Source organism: Convolutriloba macropyga, chromosome 7 (assembly GCF_964194025.1).
Source record: "Convolutriloba macropyga chromosome 7, txConMacr16.3, whole genome shotgun sequence".
Lineage (NCBI taxonomy): Eukaryota > Metazoa > Xenacoelomorpha > Acoela > Convolutidae > Convolutriloba > Convolutriloba macropyga.
Genome location: NC_134474.1, coordinates 3,200,569 through 3,219,590, shown reverse-complemented (window position 1 = coordinate 3,219,590; position 19,022 = coordinate 3,200,569). Strand labels below are relative to the sequence as shown.

Sequence of the window (19,022 nt, the reverse complement as noted above, 5' to 3'; positions counted from 1 at the left end):
CCCATCCCAAAACACATATTTTCAGACTTTGGTGCTACAATGATCAGAAATTCTTGAGCTCACCAGATTTTTAAACGTTAGAAAGTGCCAACAACCAAACACTCGTTCGTTGATAGTCTGGACATATTAACCTTGGGCCAGGGACCTCAACTTGAAGCATTATAACAACTGATTTACCTTTTAAAGGGTACAACCTTAATCACTGGAAACGCTTCCCATTTGCACAAATCTCTCCTCTGTTTTCCTTGTGAAATCACTAGGAAACAGCATATGTTTCAAAATCACACCCCGGTACCACGCAGCGGGATCTTCGTGGCAAAATTCAAGCGAAGATTTAATTTCTGGAGGAATGTTAAGCAACGTGTACTTGGCCACGTTTTTAGGCGGAACCCTCGCAATAAATGGAGTCCGTTTGTTCCGCCTCTCAGCTCTTGGGCAAATTTTGCTGTTGTTGTAATATTTAAAAAGGTGGCCCTCGTCGTAAGGAAAGAGCGTGTCGTCCAATAAACAAGGAACGCCAATTTGAATAGCCACTGCGATACACGACGCAAAACGATGTAAAGAACTGCCGAAGCCCAGAATGACATAAAAATCAAAATCTCTGGAGTTTGGCATCCAGCTCTTTGGTTTTTCTAATGAAATCTAGAAATAGGAAATGAAATCCAGTTATATTTAAAAAAAATGAATAAAGAGTTTGTTATAGCAATCAACTAGATCAAAAACTAAAAAAAGTTAAAAATGTTGAAAGACAGTCTTTAATGCTCGGCGTTCAGGCGCACATGACTTTTGTCAGCAATCTTGTTTTTTTTATTTTAACGGACTTTATTTATTATAGTATATTTATATAACAAAAAATTCACATATAGTCTTTTTAAGTTGAAACTGTACATGCAGGTCAAAGGAACAAAAAGAAGAGTAAAATAGAATAGTAGACCAACTTTTTGTGACTTCTGGGGTCCCATTAGCCTTTTAAGACAAATAAAGGAGTCGATTCTGGGATTAAATCCCCTAGATATACCTTTCTTGACTCTTTGGAAAAAGAATTTGAAGTTTTTTTTGACACCGTTCCTTTTCTACAGCTAACTAACCTCGAAAACGGTTTTCTCTTTCATACGTCAGTATTAGAATTAAAGTGGACACATTTTGATATTGATATAAAACATAAAATTCATTCAAATTTTAGAAAAATAATAAGCAATGGTTCATAATTTGCAAAAAAAGACAAATATGATAATTGCTTGCGGGACAGTGAAAATAGAAAACTGGTTTCTGTTGCAATTATTAAAATTTGTTTGTATATTTCTGGTCTGTGAAATTGGTCGTGCGCACCTTAGTCTCGGCAATGGTCAATTGGTCTGCACTTGTCTAATCAGTAGTCCGATCAGAATAAATCACAGATGTTTTTCTGCCAAGACGCAAAAATACAGAAGAACCAAGGTACCAGCTAAAAGCAATTGCCGTTCCCCATTTATAACTAATTTTAAATAACGGTAAAAAAATGATTTTTTCATAGAAAGCTATCTAAGTACTGCCAGATCTTTTCCGTTTGTGCCCCAGCTTAGTGGGTGCATATTATTTGCACCCCCGACGCACGTGTCATATTTATACATACTAATTTACTACGTAATGGCACGTGCTGTGTACGTGGGGGAGCATAAGGTAAGGGGGGCTCCAACGGAAAAGATCCGTGTTTTCAATAGCAATACTCTGAGAAATTGAATTTAGTTCAAACATAAGACTGAAATATGCAATTTTACGAAATAAATATATTGTAGCGACATTAAGAGATTTGTTCATGTTTAAATTGGTTCTATGATTAGACTATTTTGTACGCAGATTGGAGGCGTTTTTGAGCGCACGATAGTTTAATCAGAGGTCTTTTTTGTCTGCGTTGGTCTAATCAGAGGCCACTTTTGTCTGTGAGTGTCTGATCGTATGCAATTTTGGTCGGGACTGCAACCTGGGCGTTCCAGTATGCCTTGAAAAATCCAAATTGTGATTGAGTGTGGTCATTTGAAAGCAATTTGGGGCCGTTTCTCTTAGTCCAAGTTCAGCTGTGTGTTTGCCAGTTTTTTCGGCGGTCAGTCAGTTGTTAAACCTGAGAGCTATTTTTCGATTACCAATACATTTTTCAGGGATTTGCAGTTTAAGATAAATTTCTACATAGTCTTTCGCCCATTTGTCCACTTTTTTACAAATGCACTATAATCTGAGGTTTCTTGGTTGTCAGCGGTTTTTGTTGTGATTTTTTAAAACCATATTAGAAACGTTTGAAGTCAGAATCTCAATGACTGCTACAAGTATACTTGACCAATGCGTAATAAGAAGAGAAAGGCCATTTTGATTATGAATAGTTATTTTATGCTCAGCGTTCAGGCGCACATGAATTTCTTCAGCAATCTTGTTTTTTTTTAATTTTAACACTTTTATTCATTATAGTATGTTTATTTAACAACAAAATTCACATATAGTTTTTTTAAAAGTTGAAACTGTACATGCAAGTCAAGGGAAATAAGAAAAGAAGAGAAAAATAAAGTAGCATAAATCGATCTTTTAAAGGATTCAAAAAAGCAATTCAAAACATGAAATTATCGATAGAGCGTTTAGAGAAAATTAGTGTCAAAAATTCGAAAAACCAAAGAGATGCTTACCTCAATTGCAACAAACCACTGCTTTGTTCACATAATTCGCCATGTTGTACTTGGTAAATCCGATGAGCAATCTGATTTTCAAGGTCACGCAGTCTCTTCGAACATTCTTTGATCTCAAAGGCCATTTCTGTGTTGTAAAGATTCTTCATTGTTCTATACCAATCTCCGAGTGATTCTAGAAAGGGTTCAAAGTTTGGACTTTTACTCTGGAGTTCACCAAAATTGTTCAAATTGATTTTTCGACGTGAATTACTCTTTTTAAGAAATTCGAGCTTATAGTCAACTTCTGTCAGCTCTTCTCTGATTGGCTCAAACTTTTCATTTGCCAAAGCTAAATTTTTTAACCGGTCTGTGATAAAATTCAAACTTGCATTCAAATATTTTAACTTCCAAACGAAATCACTATCGCTAGCAGAAATTAAAATTATTGCTGGAATTGTCATACGCAAAGCTCCGAATTCGAGAAACAAAGTCTGGCTTTTTGGGGATATAGGATGGTCGATAACCGATTTAAAGGGACCAGGTGGTTTGAAGAATTTTATTGGAACATCAATAATCGGTAATTTTTTTGATTTATGCTCAAAGAACAAACACAGGAGTAGAAATATGATAACCAATACGCTCAAAATTATTATTTTGTGGTTTTTAGAGGTTCGAGATATGAAAAATGTACGATAACGACAAACTAAACGACAGCTCATCTTAAACATTACTGCACTGTGTAAAAACTAAGTAGGTTACTGACAGAACTAAATAAACGTGAAGAAAAGTAAAACATACTAATACATATCAAATTGAGAAAACTAATACAAGCTTGATCAATTTGTATTTTTGAATGTGATTTATTGTGAGGCGTTACATTACACTCAAACTTTTAATGAAGTATTAATGCGCCGGACTAATTGAAAATAACTAGCTTCTAGAAACTTCTAGAAGACCTAGCGACAACAGTGCGCTGGTTAATTAAAATGTTGAAAAAGTTAGCTAGAATTTATATTAAATAACCATAACTTATCATGGTTGGAGATCGTTATTATTAATGCAATTCTAATTGTTCTTTTATTTTACTCATCTGGTGCAGAAATATTGAATTATAATTCGACTAAAATTCTCCCCAGTAAAATAGAAATGTGCATAAGTATCTCTGATTGGCCGTTTATAATCATTTGAAAAGATATCAATCATTAAAAATGGCGTATCGCTTCCAGCTCCGATTCCGCTCAATATTTTTCTGATAAATTGTTTTTGGCCCTTTTTTCACATCCCAGCTAATCTTTGAAAAACAATTCCTCATAGAATTTATAGATGATAAAATTACAAAACCGAAAAAAATTTAAATCTAGTGTTTGGTTTCTGAAATTTGTCTCATTTTTTTGTGAATGGACAAAAAAGAGAGTTCTATAAAACTATGAGAAGTTAAACGTTTTTGTTCTCTGTTTCAGCTCTCTCTAAATTCCAACCCGGGTCGAGGTGTCACCGCCATTCAACGCAAAATTATGTAAGATAAGCGGTGAATGCGGAACATTTTGTAAGATAAGCGGTGAATGCGCTGAAATTATGTAAATCAGGCGGTGAAAGCGATGAAAAAATCTTTATCGCCTGGTAGCGGTGAAATTACATAATTTTACCGCTGAATTTAGCGATAAAATTACACAAATTCACCGCTTTGAAAAAAATTGCCCAAATTATGTCAGATAAGCGGTGAATGCGATGAAATTACACAAATTCACCGCTTAACTTAGTGTTGAAATAACATAATTTCAGCGCTTAGAAAACACTTCGAAGTGTCTTTTGTTCATCGATACATTTATTAAAGACACACGGAAAATTTACCCACGAATAATCATACATTTTTGAAACTTTTCCTAGGCGGCGAATTTACGTAATTTCACCACTAGAGTAAGCGGTAAACTTACTTAATTTCACCACATTCACCGCATTTCACCGCAAAATTCTGTACAAAATCTGCGGTGAGAGACCAACTTTTCACCGCTTATCTTACATATTTTTCCAATTTTTTCTCGACCCGGGAAAGAGTTCTCTCCAGAAATAAGGCGAGAAATAAAAATTCGGTCAAAATTATCTGACGTATTGATGTTACTGATAAATTGGATTTTTTTAAAGTGGGCATTTTTAATTTGTTATGGTGTATATTTATTTTGTAAAACTGCAATTAAAACCGTTGCCCCATAATTTTAATCACTTTTATAGCAGGGAAAGAAATAGGGGTTGAAGAGATTATTTAATTTCGCGTGTAAATTTGGAATTTTTCTGGCAAGTCCTTGATTATCTTTTCATTTTATTTTATTCAATTTATTCTTTTTTTGTGAAACTTTTTTCCATTTTCCAACGCAGTTTAAAAATTTATTGAGCGAATACCTTCCATTTTAATTTTTCTATGCTGAAAATTCATAGAAAGTATAAAAATTATTATACTTTTTCATATAAATCTTCAGCATAGCAAATTAATTTGATTAAATGATTAAATTAATTAAATGAACTCAATAAATTGTGTAACTGGAAAATGAAAGCATGTGTCACAAATAGGAATAAACTGAAAACAAAAACAAAATAAAAACATAAAGACTCGCCAGAAAAACGACAAACATACGCGAAAACAAATAGTCTCTTCAACCCCTATGCCTTTCCCAGCTATAAGTGTGATCCGAATTGTAAGGTAACGGTTTCAATTGCATTATTACAAAGTAAATATATACAATAACAAAGTAAAAATGCCCACTTTAAAAAATCCAATTTATCAGTAACTTTCAAAATGTACATTGATTCGAGCAATGTAAGCCTTTGCTGAGATTATTAGCAGATAGTGAGCAATAATGGGTGTGAAAACGCATACCTGTGTTTACCTATGTATTGAATTTACGTTCCAAGATGCAGCATTTTTGTCAAATATCTTCAAACAGATCCATCTTTTTAGAGTTCAGTTCCGCCTCAAGGTGCCTTTAGCAGCGTCTATAACATCAGCTTGCACGAACTCAAGCGACAAAAACAAAAAAAAACAAACTGTAAAACTGGTACTTAATAAATACTTTAACTAGGCAAAACGCAGCAGCATTCTCGTGAAACAAGCTGTAGACCAATGAGATTCGTATGACAAATATTTATTTAAAATAAACTAATTAGGATGACTCATTGTTACAAAAACAAAACAGTGAGGAACAAAACAGTGAGTAATAGAAAATCAGCAGTTTATTCAACTAAAAAAATGGCGTGTTTCCAGCTCACAGTATAAAAACTCAAGCAATAGATAATGCTTCAACTTGTGAAATAAATTCTTTTACTCCAATTCATCGTTTCGAACAACTTCTAAAGATCATCTTCTTCAAATTTCTATAAAATAAAAGATTTTTTTCAAATAAAGATTATTATTTCACTTTCTTGCTTCAAAACAAGTTTTACACTGTTTTACACTTCAGTTTTGAAGCAGAGAGGTATAAAAAGTCAAGCAATTGAACTCTTCTACTGTTCCTGTTCTTAAACTGAAAACTTTGAGCAGAAAAAAATCTTTCGTGCATATCTTGCATATCGCAATACGTCACTTCGCTATTAACTCCAAAAACGAACAAGCATGGTTTAGGTCATTTTCATCTGTTTTAATGAATACAACAGAAGTAGGAACAGTGCCAAAACTATGTGAGAGGGAAGGATTCAGCCAATCATGCCTTTTCTACCCATTTATTCAAAAAAATTCTTTCTGCTAAAAAAATTAGAGAGAGCAATTATTTTTCAGATGCTACAAAATTTCCTCCAATAGCATCATAAATCACATCAAATTGACCGCAAACAGATGAGAAAAAAATGTAAAATTTAAAATTAGTAGCCTGTTTCCCTTGATATCAGAAGGGTGCAACTATATATTTAACCGCTTGATTGTGTTCTTGATTTTACAGAAATTTTCAACTTCAGAAACATCTTTTTTTTATCAGAGTTTGGTTCTCTTTAAACACAGAAATGTTTGTCTTTGTCGAACTTTCGTGGTAAACGAAACAATTTATCCCTTGGTGGTGAGCGCAATTTTTTATCTCAATGCCAAGGATACAGAAAGCAGAATGATCCAAATGATTCTAGAACAAATTGCATTTAGATTTAATTTTTACAAAGAACAAAGGATAAAGTCAAAAAGAAAACAAAAAAATATTTTTACTTTAACAAATTCCAGTGGTTAATATTGCTGTGAAGAGCCTATGCTAAAACAATGAGAGCTGCCTCGTAAAATGATGGTCTCAACTTTCTATACAGGTCTAACAATAATCGTTTTCATTCATTTTAGGATGTTGCTCAATCACAAGAGGCTCAAGTCAAAATGAATTTTTTCATTTAGTTGGAGCAGTATTTTTTTTAAAACTCTTCTCACATCAATTTTTGACAAGTGTTTAAGAATTGTTTTTAGGTAGTGCTCGTAAAGGTTCAATTGTAACACTCAAAAAGAGAATAATAACTGAAACCAGATAGCCAATAGCTCATAAAAGTTGTAAACAAAAAAATAAATTTCTACGATAATTGACCAATTTTATCCCTAATTTCTCCAATTTTCCCAATAATATCAGTTTTTTACAAAAAATTATACAACCATTTGGTTTTCGAAATCCTAATTATAACGATAAAAACTTCTCACTCAGTTGAATTCTTTATTTGAACTAGTTGCGTCTTTTAGGGAAGTTTGCATGATCAAAACATGTTATGGCTTCTTTTCTGTCAAAGACAAGAAAAACCTACCCATTTTCTTACAGCGGTTTCACGTCTAACCAATTCTTGGGGTTTGTGAAGTGTATTTTTCACTATACATTAGAATAACACAGCGGTACATGATAATCAGTTAGCCAAAATAACTAGTCGCTGGGCTTTGCTATTCACCAAACTTGTTTGGCTCAAAAACTGTACTGAACTGTTTGGCTCTAACAAAAATCAAAAACTGAAATTAGAACAACCAGGTTCTGGTTGACTTTTTGTGAGTAATTCAACTTGCAAATCCATTTTATAAATGCCCTTAAAATCTGTAGTCCTATAATTTTGATATGATTTGGCAAAATTTCAATCCGCTACATGTAGCAGTAGTTAAACGGGGGATCTTACACGATGCAAACCGACAAAAATAAAGTTCACTAACAAACAATTGAGATTTAATTGGCCTGACTTGTGCTTCTGATCAAACTAAACTCGATGACGGTCTAGTCAGCAAGAAACCGACTCTGTACATTTTACAAAGTTTTCCTTACTTAGGACTTCTGTCTCTTGAAAGGAAAGATTGAGAATATCAAATGTAGTTCTCTTTTCAAGAGGTCAATTTTGATTATACTGTACAATCACTAAGCCGTCTGATAGAAAGAAGACACGATAATTTCACCACACAAAGATTTGTGCTTCAAAACATACTGTACGTTGTTTTATTAGAACCAAAATAAAGCGTGTCAACTGATTTGTTGGTAGTATTTCCCGGCTCCTATTATGCTGCTAGTCAAGTGGTTTTCTATGTCAAAACTGCATTTTTGATTGGTTGCAGATACTGAAGTCGAAAATATGCGACCGTTTGTCCACATTTTTACCCTGCAAATGTGATGTCATAGCAAAATTATAACAACAGAAATAATTTTTTTACACTATGTGCCAACAACAGGTTGATTCGCAAAACAGTCGTAAATAATCTGATACAATTTTGTGATCAATTCTCCAATTCGTTAATACATCGCAACATTAATATAAAAACAATGAACAAAGTTTGATTTTGAGTGACAGTTCCGCTTCGTCTATAATAGTCACGTGCTAATAACAGTTGTAACTAAAGATATTGAGAAAGGTGAACAAATTAATTTGATTTTGATAGAAAGTAGCATTAAAATCAGCTTGTCATGCTATTTTAACTTAACTAATTCATTTGGCCTTCAATTTGTTAGCCTAGTTAAAAAGATCGGCCTTTACAACTCCGCCCTGTATCCCATCGAACAAACACTACTTCCGCGTGTATTATTTGTGCAAGCTTCACTACTGGTCTTTTAAAGATTCCAAACTTTGTTCAAATTATTGCTGAGCGAGTAGCAGCGTCATACCCATCGGTGGTCTCATTAGCTCTACCCAAATTACTGCAACCTCACTTATCTCTGTTTTCGATCAACAGAGCGGTACAGCCTTCTTAAGGTCTTTGGTTTGCTCTCGATATCATTTTTCTCGATTATTCAGAGTTCGTAATTTATTTAGGGCGTGTGTTCCATATGAGACTGGCAACGACTTGAGTTTGTCGAAAGAAATATAGATTATTGACAAGTTCTTCTGTGCATGATAGATAGGTTAAATAAACTCTTCTGTTGCCAAGTAAAACTGATTGAGTAACATCTGACTTGTTATTGATTTTACATTCTGCTCAACAAAACCTATCGTACTTGAAAGAACATACTGTTTGAGTGATCTGTTTCACAGCACTGCATATATATCATTTGTCCAAAGTTAGGTGCTGCGGGTGTGTTGATCTTGCATCTGATTCCTCGTTGAAATAAGTGTTTTGTGATCTCTTCTCTGTCCCAATTAACAACGTACCCTGCAAACTCTTTTACTGCTCTAACAATCTTTTTTCCGTTGCTGCTGGCTATTATCTTTGGTTTGCTTCCTCTAAGCGCATTATCCTCAAAGCTTCCAGTAAAGCGCATTACTGCATTGAGACAATTACCCTGTTCAACTGCGTGCAACGTCGCTAAATACTGCTCTCACAGTAAGACAAATGACCATACCTTATCATCGCTTTTTGTTCGTATGCCCAATTTTCACGCTGAGGGGCCAAAGTACATTTTAAAAGTCTATTTTTAAAGGCTTTTAATGCATCTAGTTGTTCGACAGTTTGATTTTGTCCTTTCTGGTGTTATGGTTTGTGCTCTGCCCTCTTATGATCAAAATAAGAGTTAACAAATTGCCAGAGTTACGTCATAATGTATCCCCATACTCTGGTCAATTTTACGTCCTAATATTGTAAAGATTTCTATCATAGTATCATTGCAATTAAATGATGGTACAGCAATAATTGCAGTAACTTTACGATTATGCCTTAATAGTGTCATAATAACTTCCATAAAATCGTATTATAGTAACTTCTTAATCGATTAGGAATCATTTTTGCAGCTTCTTTATAAAACATTGACCCTTTCATAATGATGCGGTTAAAAGGTCCCAATTTCTGATTAATTGTAATTTTGAGTTCTTAAGAATTCATGAAGTGTTTAAATTGAAGTCGGTCGAACAATATTGAAATACGAAATAACAAATCTCTCCAAATATCACTTCAAAAAGTGTTGATCTGATTTTTTATTCCTTTTTGCGGCGCTATCTTCGACATAGGAAAAATTGTAAAAGCTGTTTGATCACGTCTGGACAATAATAAAGAAACTTGATGACCAAGAACTGTGCACTTGCTTTACTCTGATTGCGAAATCTATAGTCAGTCCCATAAAGTTGCAACGCTGTCGAACGTTTCAAAGGTCAAAGTTCAAATTTAAAACATGTAGATATCTAGCAAAACACTGCCCATTTGCATGCCCCGAGCTTTTCGAACGTTCGCTTGCGTTGTAACTTTATGGGACTTATTATATTTTAACTGGGACCAAGTCCTCAGTGAACATTCTCTTTATGCACGTTGAGTTTCTGTCCTGGTCGAAAATTGCGTGTACAAAAGCAACAATGAGAAATTGTTCTGAAAGCCAATGACACAGAAACAGGGTATATAAAAAAAAGTTATTCACTGGTGCAATTTTGAAAAAGACACAAATGGAACTACTTTTACGGATGTTGCCTATATGTTTTTTCTATGCACACAAATACTCATTCCAAATCCATTCAGCTGAAATTGATCTCATCGTCATCTTCTTTTCATATCATTGACGCTGCTCATTTCAATTTTGAGATTTTTGGTTTCGGAACTTCAAAAAATGTTTAATCTCTCCCTGGAGAGATTCAAGTCATGAAATAAAAAACATTTTCAAAAAAACCAAACCCAGTGATTAAAACTGCTGTTAATACTAATAATGAGTTCACCGGAACATACAACAAATCAGGATAAAGTATCTATATGATTTGCATAGGTTAAAAAAAAGTTTTGGTTGATGTTCAATGAGTTCTTAAAACCTGAGTAAAAAATTCTAACAACCTTTGTGAGAACTTAATTTTTTTTTCAAATTATACTTAGTAATTAGATATCATTGCAATTCGAAATAGGCCAAACCATTTTTCAAGCTTCCTATTAAAATTTTAAAACATCTTTAGCTAATTTTTTGTATCTAATGCAATATATTTATTATTTGTTTAAGAAATGATCAGGCTGCAAAAAAATTGTGGCATTTTAGAAGCAATTCATCAAGCGTGTTATTTTGTCAACATGATTGAATATTGGCACGTTATTGAAACGTATAACGATGTATTCTGCTATGTTGTTTCTGCTATAGTGTTGAAGTGTTGAAAAGTAAAACTTTCAACAATTGACGATTAAGTATTCAGTATCAAAGCAAGTTGATCATCTCAATCGAGCTTGAGAATAGTTTTCCTTGATGTAAAAAAATGCGTTGTCAAAAGTTTTGCTAATGCGTGCCAAATACCAACAAAAACGCACTATTTATTGAATTTGAAAATAAAAGCAATTTGTCGTTTAAAGTTTGGCCCTGCAACACCTAGACCGTCAGTGTTGAAAACTATTCCCTGATTGACCGCAAGAATCCGCGCGAAAAACAACATTTCGGGTTTTGACGTGAAAACTTATATTCCGACAAAAAATACTCTTTGCAACCTCCATAATCTTCATCCAGGGCGTGCATTCATTGTGCCTGCAACAAACTGTTCAAGCCACTTTGGGAACCATTGTTTTCAGATTATTCGGGGAGAACCTTTAAAAATTGAGTATCTTAGATCATTACAACATTTGGATAGACAGAAAATCATTGGCAGTATGTTTAACGCATTGGTTTATTGTTTTTGAAGAAAATACTTCATTGGTCTGCTGCTAGTTGCCTTATAAGGGTGCCGGAATCACTTAAATATTTCCAAACCGTCAAAAAGTTAAAGTAAAAAACGGATTAACATTTTTGGAGACTTTGGCGTCCTTCTTCATCTTGATCTGCTCCTGCACTGGGGGAGCCAGCCATTCAATGGCAGCGAGAATAAAAGAAAAAAAGGAGAATCATAATCTGACGTGATTACGTACATCAGGAACTCAGCTTCTCACATTTGCGTACTTTTATATACAGCTTTCATGAGCCCGCTTCTCATTGAAGATTCTGTTAGAGCGTCTGTTGTCTTAAAACAGCATATAAATTAATCGAATTTTGCTTCAAAATCATCTTTTATACCATTTATTATTCCTACTGAAGCAATCTTTTCTGATTTTAATGTTTCGACTATTGACAAATGTCAAAATTTATACATATACATAGGAGTTTACCTGCCGCTTCCGAGTTTACCCACTACCCTTTAAATGGAGTGGCCTTGTCTCATTTGAAGGCTTTGGATATTTAAAAACATTGTCTACTCTCCGACTGCCTCCGAAATGCTTGGGTGCTTTGACGCGAAAAGAAACATCCCTTATTTTGACATGAAAACCTATATTCCGACAAAAAAATTAATTGCGACTTAAATAATTCTCTTCCAAGGCGTGATCTCCTTGTGCCTGCGTCAAGCTGTTTGAGCTTCTTTCCGAAACATTGTATTCCAGATTATTCAGGGAAGCACCTTTCAAAATTGAGTATCTTAGTTCATTACGACATTTGAATAGATGTAAATCAAGTTGGCAATATGTTTCACGCATCGGTGTACTGTTTTTGTTTTAAGATTTCATTGTTCTGCTATGAGTTGTCAAATGAGAGTTCCGGAATCACCTAAATATCTCAATACTGTCAAAAGGGTGAAGAATAAAAAGGTGTAATTGAATTGGATAAAGCCACCTTCTTTAGCTTGATCTTCTCTTGAACTGGGGGAGCTAGCCGGTCAGCGGTGAAAACCATCAGGAGCATGGCAGCAAAAGTAAACCAGACAAAATTCTAAAAATACTCCGACGTGATTTCTTACGACAAGAACCCAGCTTCTCATATTTGCGTCTGCCATGTATGTAATCCGCTTCCATGAGCCAGCTTTTCATTGAAGATTCTGTTAGAGCCAACGTAGAATAGAGCCTCTGTTGTTATAAAACAGAATATAAATTAATCAAATTTTGCTTCAAAATCGTCTTTTATCTCACTTATTATTCCTACTGAAGCAATCTTTTCCGACTTTAATGTTTCGACAATTGACAAAAAATTTATAAATGTACATAAGAGTTTACCTGCCGCTTCCGAGTTTACCCACTACCCTTTAACTGGAGTGGCCTTGTCTCATTTGATGGCTTTGGATATTTAAAAACATTGTCTACTCTCCGACTGCCTCCGAAATGCTTGGGTGCTTTGACGCGAAAAGAAACATCCCTTATTTTGACATGAAAACCTATATTCCGACAAAAAATTAATTGCGACTTAAATAATCCTCTTCCAAGGCGTGCTCTCCTCGTTCCTGCATCAAGCTGTTTGAGCTTCGTTCCGAAACATTGTATTCAGATTATTCAGGGAAACACCTTTCAAAATTGAGGATCTTAGTTCATTTCGACATTTGAATAGATGTAAATCAAGTTGGCAATATGTTTCACGCATCGGTGTACTGTTTTTGTTTTAAGATTTCATTGTTCTGCTATGAGTTGTCAAATGAGAGTTCCGGAATCACCTAAATATCTCAATACTGTCAAAAGTGTGAAGTATAAGAAGGAGTAATTGAATTGGATAAAGCAACCTTCTTTAACTTGATCTCCTGCACTGGGGGAGCTAGCCGGTCAGCGGCAAAAAAAACTATCAGGAGCATGGCAGCAAAAGTAAACAAGACAAAATTCAAAAAACACTCCGACGGTATTTCTTACGCCAGGAACCCAGCTTCTCATATTTGCGTCTGCCACCCGCTTTCGTGAGCCCGCATCTCATTGAAGATTCTATTAGAGGCAGCTTAGAAGAGAATGTCTGTTGTCCTGAAGCAGCATATAAATTACTCAAATTTTCTTTCAAAATCATATTATATACCCTTTATTATTCCTAATGAAGCAATCTTATTTGATTATAATGCTGTGACTATTGACAAATGTCAGAATTTATACAAGTCTGTAGGAGTTGATTTGCCACACTCGACTTTAAAGACTTATCTTTTAGTGGATTCGCCTTATCTTAATTGACGGCTTTTGAATACTTGAAAACATTTCCTGCTCACCAACTGCCTCCTAAATGGAAGGGTTGTCACTCAATTGCAAGCTTTCGAACTACAATAGAAGAAAAGAAGTTGATGTTTAATCACCATGGGCTCCCAGGATGAGGTCCAGACCCAAATTTGCTTCTGATCAGACTTTCCAGACCGAAATTATCTCTGATCAGAATTTCCAGACGGAAATTCACCCTGATCAAACTTTCCAGACCCAAGTGACCTCTGATCAGAATTTCCAGACCGAAGGTGTTCTGATCAGACCATCTTCAGACCATGGTCCAGACTCAAATTCAGACCATTGCCCAGACCTTAATCAGACTATGATCAGACTCAAATGCGCTCGAAGAGGTTATGATCAGACCCAGTTGCGCTCGAAGCAGTTATGATCAGACCCAGTTGCGCTTGCAGCTATTTATGGTCAGACTGAAGTGCGCTTCAAACCGGTTCTGATCAGACTCAAGTGCGCTCGAGATAGTCTGATCAGAGACAGATTTTAGTTATGAAAAAATCTCCTAATTTTGCTATAATATATTCATTTCATAAAAACTGATGTTTGCAGTATTTAATTCATCTAAGGAAAAATCAATTTTAAAAGTATTGCTAAAGAAAACAAAACCCAACTGTTGAGAACAAATTTTATTTAGTGTACCGATTAGTTTATAATTCTGACTCAATGGATGAGTTAAGACAGCTTTCCATAAGAAACGTCGTGGTCTCCAGTTGATCAAAATTTCTTCTAAAGGGGACCGGCCTCAGCTATCTGCTGGACTCTTTTTTTCTGATCAGAGCTATCGGACTTTAGATGAGTCTCTGATTAGAAAGCTGCTTTTTGGCTGCCTCTTGGCAGAGCCAACATCTTTCAGTAAAAAAAAAACAAAAAAAATGAAAAAAATAATGCGCTCGAAATGGTCCCTGATCAGACCCAATTGCGTTTGAAGACATTTATGATCAGATCCAATTGCGCTCGAAGTCGCCTCTGATAAGACAAAAGTGCGCTCGAATCCGCCTATGATCAGACCCAATTGCGCTCGAACTTGCCTCTGATCAGACCCAAGTGCGCTCGAATCCGCCTATGATCAGACTTTTCAGACCAAAATGACCTCTGATCAGACCATCTCCAGACCATGATCAGACCGTAGTGCGCTCGAACTTCCGAAAAGACCCTGTAATTTCGGACTGGGAACACACGGGTGTGCGCTCGACTGGGTCTGATCAGAAGTCAATTTGTGTCTGGACCTCAACCTGCGCTTTTGTCATTCAGCCCTTTAAAATTGTAGCCACACTCATAGTATGTTTTACATGATGATGAACGATATGTTTTCCAGCCGCTAAGGTGAAGAGGTATAATTTCAAAGACCCGATCACATTACAAATAGATTTCAGGACTCAGTTCTAAAGCATAAACAATAAACACCGTTTCAATTCATTTTTATTTACTAATTTTTGGTTCAATCCTGTTTCTGTTTGCCTATTTGATTATTTCCATGGAGCCACGAAAATGGAGCAATTCTTCTCATAGCCTCCAAAAATGCTTTAAATTGCTTAAATTGAATTTGATCTCTAAAAATATTTGCCCTTTTAGCGATGTTACTTTAAATTCAGTTACAGCCCCATTTAATCTATCTCTTGCAACGAAGTGCTGTCCTAAAAAAAGACGAAACAGCAAAATCCTGTTGCGAATGTTTGGAGTTCATTTACAAGCCCGCATTATTGGAATTCATGTGCAATTCAATTTTAACGCAAAAACAGTACTCGGACAGCTAAATTTTGGAAGGAAGGTTGGCAAATAATTTTGTCAACGATCTATGCAATCATGGTAAACAATTTGCCTATCGAGTGCTTGCGTTTTTCAAAGGGATCGTTGTCATCTTTGTGAATGGTTGCCACGTCTTGAGAACGTTTCATGGCAGTGAAGAACGGCGTGAATCACTTCCAGAAAGGACGCCCAAAAAAATGCCAAATCCGTTTCAAAAAGTTGGAAAATTGCAAATTGCCTAGTTGTGTAGAGCATAAACTTGCCTTTCGCGCTCCGGGAAGATCTTAACAAGAAGAACGTTTTTTTAAAGCAGAGAAGAGTTTCAAGTTTTTTGCGGCCTTTGTTCTAGTTCTTTTTCGTCACTGACGTCCAGCGCCAGTTGTATTCACTGCCGGGATCTTTTCCGTTTGTGCCCCCCCCAGTACGTTATGCGCTCCCCAGTTACAGAGCACGTGCCATTACATAGTAAATCATTATGTAAAAATATTGCCCGTGCGTCTGGGGGTGCAAATAATATGCGCCCACTAAGCTGGGGGGGGCACAAACTGTACTGAAGTGTGCTACACTCAGTAACACTATTTGATAATCTTAGTGCTATTTTGAGAATTTACGTTATAGTGCGTGATGCACAAACTTGATTTGGACAAAGTCCATTTTAACGTGTGAACAAATTACTAAGTAGTTTTGAATAAGCTACTATTTTAAGATCACTAACTAAAACTGAGAATACTATGACGAGATATTGTCACGCCACACAGAGAACACCAACTTAGCCTTGGTAACTCTGTCGACACTCGTTATCTCTATCCAATAGGATACTAGAGAACCACGTGTCCGCAAGTATAAAAGGAGCTTGCACGCTCAACCACCAACACAATTTGGTCCCTGATAACTTCTGATTTTAAAATCATACTCCCGCATTGCTCCCTTGCTCCATCTCAGCTTACTTGAGATATTTTTCTAACTTAGAATATTTTGTGACTTGTTCTTAACTAAGAACTCTCTAAGTCATAAAATATTAACTTAGCACAAATTTGGAAATCAGGTAAGTTTAACTTAACTTCTCTAAGTTATAATTTAACATCTCTTAAACTCTATCTAAGTTACAAGTTAACTTAGAATAACTCAACCTGTACTATTTAGTGCTATCTCAGTCTTAACAACTTTAATTATTCTATCCCTTCATGCTCGGTTCATAATTGATGCTGTTTAACATAACTTATTAATTCATATTTGCATTTGACTTTCTTTAATACTTAACTATATACCAAGAGTAGAACTAGGGGTTGAACTCTCAAGTTATACATGTGGTCCCGCGATTAACCCCGTCGTTTAAGTATCTAATGTACGGACCAGCAGTATAAATGGTGGTCCCAGAGAGGCTACTTCAATTTAACTTGTTCATTTAATATAGAGAGGCAACTTTAATTTAACTTGTTCATTTAATATAGAAAAGGCAATCTCAATTTAACTTGTTCATTTAAACTATCAGAGAAGCCTGCATAAGTTTAACTTGTTCACTTATTGTAGAAAAGCCATTAAATTAACTTGTGTAAGTTAACTAGTCAAAGGGCTTCTCACTAAAATCCTTTTTTGATTTTGATTTAAACTATTCCTCTGTTCTTAATAATTCTAATACAATAACTTCAGTCCTTTAAACAATGACCAGTCCTGGTGGTAGTACTCCTCCACCTGCCGTTACTCCCCCACCTGAAACTCCCATAACACATCCAAATCTTTCACTTGTATCTTTTTCAGGCAATGATCCTAATCAGGATGCCACTTCTTTTTGGAACTCTGTAGAAAACAAAATACTCTTTTCACTAGGAACTAGGCCTACAGCACCCGCTGCACAAACTAGCTATGATAAAAGGCAACAATCCTTATTCGGCTCACTTTTAACTGATACAGCACTAGAATGGTTTGAAAGTGAAGTCACAGATGCTACAGATTGGAATACTTAAAAAGATGAATTTATAAAAAGATTCACAGACGGTAGAGACCAATTTAGATTTAGACTTGAGGTTGAGAACACATTTAGGCAAGAAGGAGAATTAATAAAGAACTATCTACATAGAATAAAGAGTGGAGTTGATAAAGGTTGGCCAGTAAAGATACCAACAAGTATTGAAGGAGATGACAATATAAGGAAAGAGAAAGAAATCCAACAAAGACAACGAAGTCAGAAATACATAGATTTTGCTATAAGAGGGCTAAGACCACAAGGTTTAAAACGCAAAGCGCACGAGAAACTCATTGAGAATCCTTCAATAACTTGGACAAAGTTTGTTGATCACTTAGTCGTGAAAGACTTAACATTTTCTGTAACAACAGAATCTAGTGGAGCTACAGGAATAGATAAACTTAAAACACTCGAGAGCAAAATTAACAATTTAACCAGTCTTTTCAAAAGCAATGAAGTGAATGCTATAGATACTTCTAGGCCTAGAGACCCAAACATAAAAGGCAGACCTAACAGTACCAGATTCTGTGATTATTGCAGAAGCAATGGTCATTCCATCTCTCGATGCACAAAGAAGCAGATAGATGATAGTGTTAACAAATTGAGAAAGGAACTTGTTGAACCAAGAAGGCCAAATATAACATTCTCTAATGATTACAGAAAGAATAACCGAGGCAATACAAGATTCAATGGTCCTAGAAACCAAAGCTATCAACCAAGAGGTGGCTACTCAAACTATAATCCTAGGTTCAACAAGCCTAACTATCAACAACAAAATACATCTTTTAGCAGCTATGGCAATAGATTCACTCAACCATACGAACAAACCTTCCCTCAGCAAAACACCTATAGAAATAATGAACCAAATCTTGAACAACAATCACCATCACCACAACAACAGCAACAGCCACAACAAAGTGCTAGCTTCTATACACCAAGTAGAAATAACAATCTACAACAAAGACAATCAAAACCCAACAATATTCAATAACAACCAAATCAAATAAGTTTCGTTGAAGGCGACGATGACTACGTAAATGCTATAACGGACTTCTTTCCTTTAAACTTTTGAAGTCTCCGAACGCTACTAAAGAAAGTAGTACTAAGTCAAGAATTTATCTCAATTTATATCACTTTGCCACCGGAGACATTAAAAATAATAGTGGTTTAGAAGTAGAATTCATGATTGACCCAGGATCAACCTGCACTATTATCAATCATCCTACATACCTTGCACTAGTAAACCTTGGACAAAATTTGCATTTACAAAATAAAAATTGTTATTCAAAAACATATACTGGTTCATCAATCAGAATGCTTGGCTACACAACTATTCAATCTAGCTTCGAAACTGACGGTAAATATACGGTCCCCCATAAAGTATTTGTTACTAAAG

General features: G+C 35.3%; 1 protein-coding gene across 1 annotated transcript; it reads right to left on the bottom strand.

Annotated features, from left to right (window-relative positions):
• Positions 1–94: 94 nt before the first annotated feature.
• On the bottom strand, positions 95–3,378 carry LOC142342050 (uncharacterized). Its single transcript, XM_075393226.1, has 2 exons — positions 2,652–3,378; positions 95–601 (listed from the first exon to the last, which is right to left on the bottom strand). The coding sequence occupies exons 1-2, from the start codon at positions 3,359–3,361 to the stop codon at positions 196–198; spliced, it is 1,116 nt and encodes a 371-aa protein (XP_075249341.1). The 5' UTR covers positions 3,362–3,378; the 3' UTR covers positions 95–195.
• Positions 3,379–19,022: the final 15,644 nt, after the last annotated feature.

Coding starts and splice junctions, on each gene's coding strand:
- LOC142342050 (XM_075393226.1), bottom strand. CDS start 3,361: ATGTTTAAGATGAGCTGTCGTTTAGTTTGTCGTTATCGTACATTTTTC. Junction 602..2,651: donor AGTGGTTTGTTGCAATTGAG/GTAAGCATCTCT, acceptor GCCAAACTCCAG/AGATTTTGATTTTTATGTCA.